General features: G+C 36.0%; 1 protein-coding gene across 1 annotated transcript; it reads right to left on the minus strand.

Annotated features, from left to right (window-relative positions):
* Nucleotides 1-214: 214 nt before the first annotated feature.
* LOC117614680 (protein MICRORCHIDIA 7) lies at nucleotides 215-6,025 on the minus strand. Its single transcript, XM_034343566.1, has 19 exons — nucleotides 5,481-6,025; nucleotides 5,252-5,326; nucleotides 5,108-5,142; nucleotides 4,944-5,022; nucleotides 4,634-4,726; nucleotides 4,406-4,490; nucleotides 4,160-4,235; nucleotides 3,591-3,719; nucleotides 3,386-3,484; nucleotides 3,196-3,297; nucleotides 2,906-3,067; nucleotides 2,722-2,817; nucleotides 2,477-2,528; nucleotides 2,263-2,374; nucleotides 1,897-2,185; nucleotides 1,244-1,338; nucleotides 1,051-1,138; nucleotides 625-747; nucleotides 215-538 (listed from the first exon to the last, which is right to left on the minus strand). Exons 1-19 carry the CDS (start codon nucleotides 5,956-5,958, stop codon nucleotides 449-451), a joined length of 2,358 nt encoding a protein of 785 aa, XP_034199457.1. The 5' UTR covers nucleotides 5,959-6,025; the 3' UTR covers nucleotides 215-448.
* Nucleotides 6,026-10,184: the final 4,159 nt, after the last annotated feature.

The raw sequence follows: 10,184 nt of genomic DNA on the forward strand, positions 1-10,184 counted from the left end.
TTCCGGAGTGCGACAATTTCAAAAGCCCCTTTGGACGTTGAAATGAATATTACAGATATGTTAAAAGCATAGCTTTGCTCTTTAAAATTGAATAGAAGCACGTGTCAAAACTCCATTTGTTTTGAGGAAAGGCTCCTCGTTAAATGCTGAAATGAAAAACTTGTACGCAAAGGGAGGAAACAAAGACTAAAACTAATCTCTAGGTCATAGAAAAGTTGCTGATCATAGTCCTACCATGCCACATGCCATATACAGGGCTTGAGTTCATTCAGTTGTCAGCATCAACTCTTTTTTTTTCCTTTCCAATTCTAAGATTCTAACTGCACAAATCCTGCAATTGTTTCCAGGTAAAGTACACTCTAGCCTTCTATTCATTGGAATTTACTGCTTCTGACTATAAATATATGTACATGTAAAATTGAGACCGGACTCTCACGCTGCTAGCGTTTCATTCGCTTTCAACTTTGCACTTTAATAGCTTCGTTCCTTCTAGCTTTCTCACCTTCTCAAGCAGGTGATCGATGGTGTTAGACGCATTCTGCAGACAGAAAACAATAAATAAATAAAATTATCTCAGAGAATAGACAAGTGAAGGTGCTAAAATGGTTGGCGAGAAATCCTCACTGTCAGACTTTTCCTCAGTCTTTCCTCCTCCTTTTCTCGCTCAGCCTTTTCTGCCACTAATATTTCAATTAAAGCTGATTGCTCTTTCTCCAACTCTTCTGTTTTATGTTTTTCCTGCTGAAGCTGATTTTGAAGACAAGCCAAAAGCATAAAGTATAAAAATTCAGTAAGTCATAATAATAATATAATCTACAACCAGAAAGCAACATATAATAAATGATGCAGCGTGCCCTTCTACTGAATATAAAGTTTCATTTCTTCATAAGTCCTAGTGATCTAAATTTTATTTCAAGGCATCCAATCTGTGGAATGATCTTGGTACTCTTTTAACGTTGATCAACAGTATATCATAAATATACGATATATTAAATGCAAATGCAAATACAAATTTAAGATAACTATTTAAAGCAACCGTCGTGCACTCACTTCATTTTCAAGTGATTTACACCTAGCTTTCTCAGAACTGAGGTCCTTTAGCAATTTAAGCATTGTCGGACCACCAGTTTCCTTCAATCTGCAAAAAGAAAAGGAAACAGTCAAATGGTCGATTTTGGATATAAAGACTACTGGCACAGGCAAACAACATGGAAGCTTAATTTCATAGAACTGTTGACACCACCTTTCGATGGCTTCATGAGAATTTTTTTTCGACTTAGTTGAACACTCAACATTTCCAGCAGTAGAAACTTGCTCCGCTCCTTTTGTAGCGGGTGTCTGTTAATGGGAGAGAATATAAGCAATACAGGTAGAAAAAATAAAAAGACAAAGGAGTATTTGGAAAACAAAAAAAATACTGCACAAGTCAGTTGTTTTTTAGGTACAAGCACAAATCAGTTCTTTGATTATTGAGATGGATGGAGTATGGAGTGGCTATTGACTCTTTCTTTGGTGCCAAGAAATATAACATCATATACAGATAAACTATGGTTGAGAAATAATTAGCAAGACAATTAGGCATATGAGCAGCTTGAGGTAGTGCTTAGCAAATATTAGTGAACACAACAATCTTTTGACTGTCTAACGCTTGACAATTGATATAGAGTTATTACTAAAAAAAGAGAAAACCAGATAGACTTAACCATTTATATAGGGAGCGGTTATTGGCACTCCAAAAAAGTTCTCATGCACTTCTCCTTTATAAGAAGGTAAGGGAGAAATTGCACATGGAGGAGTATAGGATGACTTTTTTGGAGTGCCAATATATCCACGACATTTATTTTTTCATTTGTGCCCAGCCCACGACAAAGTGAGAAGTAATGGGAAAAAAAATGCCTTGGAGTGTGAATGCCTAAGCATTTGATGGCCCCTTGCGTCTGAAGCAGGGTCTTGCTGAGGTTCAATAGAAGCATATGATGCCTCATCTTCACTTGAAGCGTCCGTAGGTGATGATCCTTTTTCAAGTTTCTCACTGGACATTTTCATAACTCCCCCAGTACTAGAACCAGGGCAATTCTGCTTTGTGCCTGCGGATTTCTCTTGATTAGATGCTAAAGGTTCTCTTTCTGAAAAATCACTCGAACGTCTTCTTGGAGCATACCCAACAATCTGGCAATTTTTAGACCTAGGAAAAACGGATCACAGTAACTTAAATACATTCAACATCAAGTTACTTAAGTGGCATGAAGGAAAAGAACAAACCAGAAATCTTTCTGCATTGCAACCAATCGTGCCTCAAGTCTTGAAAGAACAATTGTCCGCTCAAAGCCCTGTTTGTCGTGAGCTGGTTCAACAAAATTAGCTTCCAGCACACCTATTACAGAGAGATGACAAGAGTGGGGTAACATAACTTATCCATATTATGATTAGTCACTGCAACACCAAAAGAAAACACAAGAAATGTTTTACAAAATACCTATAACTCCACGACCATCACTGCCAGCAGCATTCCAAACCCTCCAAAACGGCTGAAAAATAAGATTTTTTTTTTTTTTAGTTTAGGAAAAACAAGACAAGAAGGTAGAATATACTGGTAATATTACAAGAACGAAGTCCTTCCTGTGCATTATTCTACCAAAACCAACCATGATATGGGACAAATTGAAGGCTTTATCATGGAATAAATGCTACAAATTGATAAAGAAGACACAGACAGCAAACCTTAATCAGTCGATTTTTATGATAAACATTGAACCCTTGGACATCAATATGAAATCGCGCATCCTTTACAAAACCAAGAGTGACATTGGCAATCATCTGTAAAAATAAGAGAAAAATCAGCATATTTGTAAACTCGAAAACAGAAAATAATGCTAATTCCAAGACTAAGTTTCGAAAGCATTACATTTACATCTTTTGGGATTCCCTCCGGAAGATGCAGAGGTCTGTATGTTACCTCCTTAGTTAACATCATGTCATTCACTATGTTATGATGTTCAACATCTTTCCCACGGAGAATAATTCTGAAGTTATATGGAAGCTTGAGATAGAGAATTGATGCATAACTCTGGCAAAAATGAAAAAGATGGTATGGTTACTGATGTAAGACCGTATGTTAAAATCTCTTCAAGAATTGCAGTTCTATCACAATGAATGCCAACATTCATTCATGTTGAATGATCTCTTCAAACATACCCGTAACGAATGTCTATAAGTTAAGAAGTGTCTAGAGTTGGGATATTGTTTTGCCATATGAATCTTCTTCTCATCCCTATTGACTCCTCTAATTTGAATGTCCTGTCATTTCAAACATGAAAGATAAGAACCCAAATCTGACAGTGCAGGCACCCTTTAAGTTTATATGAATTCAGAGTCAAAATCTCACATGGGGATCAGTATCGAAATCAAGTTCCAGTTGTCCTTCATCATCTTCCCAAAGGTTGTAGATTATGATACGCGTACCATGCTCTTTAAAGAGCGTGAACTACAGAGCACAACAAAGAAAGAGATAAATAACACTTTTTTCTTTGGTCACCTGAAGCATAGCTATGAAATGACATGTGATTTATCAAAACAAGAAATAGACTCACCTGCTGAAGAAGAACTGCTTCGCTTAAATATGGAGACCACTGCACTATGGTCGCTAGGTTTCTCTCCCAATCATCTAGAGAACCCCGCACCATCCTGTTCCATCCTTGACCTGTTTTCTCGTAGTCAACCTTACCGTAAAATTGAATCATAGTTAAGAGAATACTTCAAAGGAATTCATGCAAAATAAATGTTTTGTGGTGGCAACTGATCAATTTACATAATTTCTCCAATTTTCCTAGTGATAAGCTTCTCCTATAAAATATTCATCCTCAATTAACTACAACGTCTTTTGTTAATCTTCTTCTGAAAAAACATCACAGCTTATGCTAACAATCAAATCCTTGAGTTCACGACACTCAAACAAACGAGAAAAGCGTTTAGGAGATGTAAAGAGTTTGAGTCCTTTAATAATAATCTGTAAGAAATTTAAAGCTACTTTTAGTTTGATTTCTTTTGATTTAAGTAACAAAAATACAATTACAAAACATAAGTCAAGAATGGTTGAAATTGTTGTTGCCATTATTTACCAAAACAAAAACAAAAAAAAATGAAGAACTGCTGTTCTTACGATGGGAACCACAATATCTTCTTTTCCAGTATCCCTCAAAAATGAATAGGATAGCATTCCTATGGTCTGTGTCGGGCTAAGAGAAAAGAAGACAAGTCAGTTAAATTTCATTTAGACAATCAAACATATGTGAAGCAGCAGAAAAACGTAAAACGGGCAGTAACAAAAGTCTCATGCAAAACTTAAGACCGAAAACAATCAAAAAATTTAAAGCCAGATTTTAATTTAGACTGATGAAAACCAAACCTTCCCCCATCAATCCCCCGACAACGAGAAAACACTATAACATCTGCTCCAAGCCTCATAGTACTCGTCTTGAACCCATTGCCATCTAAAAGAAAAAGAGAGATTGAAATCATTAAAACAATGAGACTATGATAATTGAAACAATCTTCCGTTATAATACTTATTCACTACCCCTTTACTTATAAAATTTTCAAATTATAGTCTCATGTAAGTTATGCTGCAGCTCACATTGACCAATAGTATTTGCCATTTTGCTTTTTGCGGAATACCCAAGAGACATGCATTGTCGCATTTTATCAGGAGCCATTCCACCACCATTATCTGTATTCAAAGGGTTAAATAAAAACAAAGCATTAGCATTTGTATAACAGAGTTGGGGTCATGTTCTAAGTAAAAGCAAAAGAATTTGGGAATGGTAAAATTCAACTGTGAAGGCAAAAACAGCACAGATGGGACTGCGTGAATACGAAAAGACATCCACGCTATCGATGCCACTAGTTTATTAGGAAAGAATGACAAAACATATGGAGTAATGTACCTTCAACCATCAACATCTCACTGCCATCTTTCTTATTTCTCAGCATGTCAATGTGAACATAACTGGCTCCATAGCAAATCTGGCCCCAAAAAAAACATTAGGATTGAAAAACAAATCAATATTCCTTCAATTTTCTGAAAGCAAGATAAAAGATGTTCAATTACCTCATCCAAGGCGTTGTCTAGAAGCTCTGCAAAAGCTGCAAACAGAGTATCACAGTTAGTCGCATTCTTTCTATTCATTTAAAAGCAAAGCCAATAAAGAACCAATAAGTATAAATTCAACTTTCAACTTTAGTGATAATGTACCTCCCAGAGCCCACTTATGACTGGTGGCATTTGAATGGAGAAACTTGGGATGAACCCTGACATGGTCCATTCCAACTGCAAAAGCCAAAAGCACAAAAAGAAGATTAACATCAAAAGCACAAAGCCAAAAGCCTAAAACAGTCAAACAAAGACATGCAAAAACATGCAGAGCAGAAAACAAACAATCAAACACTTGGAAAACAAAACAACGCGTGCAGCACTTTTGTACCAGAAGAGAACCCAGAATTGGCAATGCCTTCACTGCCACCCTCATAATCCCCTGCTTTCCAAAACTGCTTGCAACTCCGTAGAACCAGACCCACTTCGTTATCATTATTATTATTACTATTTACACCAACACTCTTCGCAACGTTCTCTGCCGAAACCTGAGCCAGAGGCACCGCCTTGGCAATTTCCAAAGGCGTAAGAGGATGCAGAAACCCTAGAGGGAACGTGAAACCCGCGTTTCCCTTACTTTTCAGCTTCTTCGTTGCCGGAGCTCCTTCGCCTCCTGCCAAATCACGATTTTTCTTCAACTTGCTCGCTACGGAACCCAATAAGGAACCGCTGTCTAGGTCTTCAACGTCCGAAGAGTTAACGGAACTAGCGCTACTACTATCGCTGCTTAGGTAAATAGGCGAAGGATTGGGAATTTGATTGGTTTTCTCCGTGATTTCTTGCTTGACGGATACGGTAGCGGCAGCCATGGTTTGAAGGACAATGTGAGAGATTTACAGCGACGGAGAATTATGGTTTTGGGTGGTTTAGGGTTTCTTTGGGGGGCTAAAGAATGGGAGAGAATTTTAAGGATTTTGAAATCGAAGGGATAAATAGAACGACAGAGAGAGAAGAAGATGAAGCGATATATTCTGGCTCGCAGACGTTTATGCGGCGAAGTGGCGCGACTCTGTTATAGGAATAGAGTAGGAATAGGAAGTCTATAGCCGAAAGAACTAGTTTTGCACGTGGATATTAATTTTGCATGCACATCGGGTTCGTGTACGGCGGTTACTCGCTCAATTGGCACTCCAGGTTTTTTTTCTCTCATTTAAAAATAAATAAATAATTGTCCAAGATTTTCAAAACGACATTTGATTTGTGAGGAAAGCACTTTAAAAAAAGAAGAAGGTGTTATTCAGAATCTTAAGATATAAATTGTATTTTAAGGGGGTGCACAATAACAATTTTCTTTCTAAATTGTATTTTAGTTCATATTTTAAATCGTATTTAATTATATATATAAAGTAAAATACAGAAAATGGTAAAATATTCAAAATACTATAAAACTTCCTTGGTTAATGCAAATATTAAAAATTAAAAATATTAATTAAATAAGAATAATATGATAAATTCACACTTTTTCATATTTAAAAAAATTAAAATTAAAAGAAAAATCAGATAATTGATCATATTTTTATGGAACACAACTGCCCATTATTTTTTTTAATTCTAAAATAAATTTAAAAGTTTTTAAAAAAAGCCTCTCCCCAAAAGAGTGTACGGAGAGGCTAGTTTAAATTAAAATCAGTTCTTATAGCCTTTTAAAAAAAAGGAAATAGTTATAACTTGATAAGGGTAATGGAAGTTACAACATGAAGTAAACAAAAAAGGGTGTGAGGGAATACGGACCGATAAAGAGTGACGTTTCCATAACTATTTAAGTTTGTTTGTATCGTTTGGTCGTTTCTTCTTTTTTATTTTCATATCTCTTATTTCGAGGCATATGACTTTCCAATTTATTAAGTTTTGGTTATATCTTCATACGAGATATCCGGTCTTCAAATCTACTTAACTTTGGTTGTATCGTTTTGCTTTTGTCGTTTTCCATGTATTTCTATAAAGAAACTAGGACTCCAAAATAGTTAGCATGTACACTTCGTTGGCAAGTAATTATTTAGTTAAGATTTTGGTTTCTTATCCATTTATTTAGTTCTATTGTAATTGAGATTTATTTCCTATTGTATTTATGGTTAACACATCTTTATATTTCTTTATAAATACCTTCATATTGAAGAAGAATAAAAAAAGAAATATTTGAAATATCTTAATACATGTGGAAATACATATTTTCGACAACCAATAAGAAGGTGACACATGAAAAAGGAATATTCCTTAGGTCAACTAATTACCCTAATTAATTACATTGATTTATCATATCACTTATTTTTGGGTAAGAATTATCCTAATTAAATAAGGAATTATTCTTCAAACTTTAGTCAAGCAAGGAGTCTATAAATAGATGGCTATGCAACACACAAAAGGTAATTCTAAAAACCCTGGCAAAATTCTTCTCTCTCTCTCTCTCTCTCTCTCTCTCTCTCTCCCCTACATGGCCAAGCCACCCCTCACACATGGGCGTGGTCCGTTGACTCCAATCTATTTGACATAAACCGATGAACAAGAAAGAGGAGGCTGTGGAAGAATCTCTCTCAAATATTCTCTCGTGTAAATATTTGCACAAACAATATATATGAAAAATTAACATATCTTTATCCTAACGACTTAAAATATAACACATCAAAATTTTTATTTTCTAAATTGACGTTATCCCTGTTATCTCACTATCTCTCTGTCTCCCTCCTCCCTCTCTTCGACTATCCCAATTCCCACTTACTAGTTTAAAACCCAATTCCCAATTCCCACAAACTAACACTCGTCCTATATTCTCAAAAGTTTATTTTGCACTTTAATTATTCTTAAGGGCTAACGATAAAAGACACCCTGCTGATTAGGGGTGGTTCTTAATATGGACTCTAGAGTATCAATTTTATCAATTTACACCCTTACGTTTGCAACATCGTCCAATTTCATCCTTCCATTAAGTTGATCGTGTAGTATCGTAAAATGCTGATGTGTCTACTGCGAGACCCACCTACTAACAAAAAAAAATTATTTAAAATAATAAAATAACATTCTAACAAAAAAAAAAAAACTTTAAAAAATCAACTTAAAAAAATCCCAGCCCCTCTTGAAACCCGAAATGATGTGTTTCTGTTGAGGTTTCATCGCAATTTTGGGGAACGAAGTTTTGCATGCATCCTTTCCACTCATCATTTGTATCAATGGATGTGTAATTCTGTGGGCACTGGCAAACAATTTGTCCTTCATCCTCATGTTTACATAAGCTGTTGAAACTTGAAACCACATGCACCACCACCTATTTTTTCTGAAATTGCAGTGCAAATATTTGGAGGTTTGAATGACACAGTGGCCCAATTCCTGGTCCCCTTTCCCTCACTTGAGCCATTGCATTTTTTATTTCTAGGCAAATCTGCAAGGGCCCTTTTGGGGCTTAAGATCCCTTTGTTCAATTTCTCTTGCTCCATTTTTTATTTCTGGGCAGATCTGCAAGGGCCCTTTTGGGGCTTAAATCCCTTTGTTCAATTTCTCTTCCTCCATCTGCATTTTCACCACTAGGTTTTTTGGGTCTTTGACATCATCTGGGTCTTGCACGTTGTGACTCTTATTCTTTGGTATCCACATTCGAAGGCGCGATTGTGAGCGCAGCCATGACGGATCTGTTCTGGAGGTGGGTGTAATGGAAGAGAAGGAAGTGGAAGAAGGATGATGAGGGGGGAGCTGCTGGGTTGGGTTTTTTTAATTTTTAATTTTTAATTTTTTTTTAAAAAAACTTAACAATGGCAGCGGCTGGAAATTTTCCAGATTTGTAGTCTGCCCTGGTTTCCGGCGGCTGGCGGCAATGCTGGGTCTGTCGGTTGGAGATCCTGTTCGTGGTGGAAGATAGAAAAGAGGAAAGAATTAGAGGAAGACGATATGGATCAAGAGGGCTGAGATTTTTTAAGTTGATTTTTAAAAATTTTTTTGTTGTTGTTAGAATGTTATTTTACACATCATTTCGGGTTTTAAGAGGGGCTGGGATTTTATGTAGTTGATTTTTTAAAGTTTTTTTTTTTTTTTTGGTTAGAATGTTATTTTATTATTTTATTTTATTTTTTTTTGTAGGTAGGTGGATCCTACATTTGACACGTCAGCATTTAACGATTGACTACACGGTCAACTTAACGTAATGATGAAATTGGACTATATTGCAAACGTAAGGGTGTAAATTGATAAAATTGATACCTGGAGTCCATATTGAGAACCAACCTAAACCAACAGGGTGTCTTTTATTGTTAGCCCTATTCTTAAAAAGAGAGACACGTGTCAGATTGTGGCTGAGCCACATTAGTAGGTAAGGAGGAATTCCTCCTTATGGGCAAGGAGGGAAGCATTATCCACTTTGTAAAGTATGTGCAGTGATTAAATAAAAAGATTTTTATCACAAACGATCCCTTAATTTTTTTGAAGTTCTTATTTTAGTCCTTAAACTCTCAAATAAATTAATATGATCATTCATCTTTTAGTCTACACATCAATTTGGTCCATGTTATTGCATTCAGACAAAAGATTCGTTGAATATTGTCACATATCATGATAATATTCTCACAAGACTCAAGGGAGTCACCTCTAATTAAACCCCCACCCCCAAAACGATCCAAAGCTAAGGGCTCCGAAGCTTGACGGAGAAGAGAGTGCATCCCTAGTCTTGCAAGAGCATAATTTAACGCAAAACGTGATGAAAGCTTAGGTGTTCAAATTGATCTTGCACAAAGGAAATGTTCTGGGAAACTTGGAATCTCGTTTCACCCTGGCAAACTTGAAACCTTTAGAAATTAGATATTGCAAATCTTTCAACAAGGCATAAACTTCAGCAACCAGAAGAGAGCTTGAACCAATGTTAGATATTGCCCCAACATAATTAGTAACTAGTAGTAGCATCTCAAAATGCATCGATACTATTACTATTAGTAGTGCTTATATTTTAGTTTGTTGAGGTACTTTTCTAATATGAATCCAACACATGGATGAGGTTTAATCGTCATATATCTAGCTCAACATAAGTCGTCACTTTCTTAATCGTCGTTTCGTCTAT

The sequence above is a fragment of the Prunus dulcis genome, chromosome 1, assembly GCF_902201215.1.
Source record: "Prunus dulcis chromosome 1, ALMONDv2, whole genome shotgun sequence".
NCBI classification, from domain to species: domain Eukaryota; kingdom Viridiplantae; phylum Streptophyta; class Magnoliopsida; order Rosales; family Rosaceae; genus Prunus; species Prunus dulcis.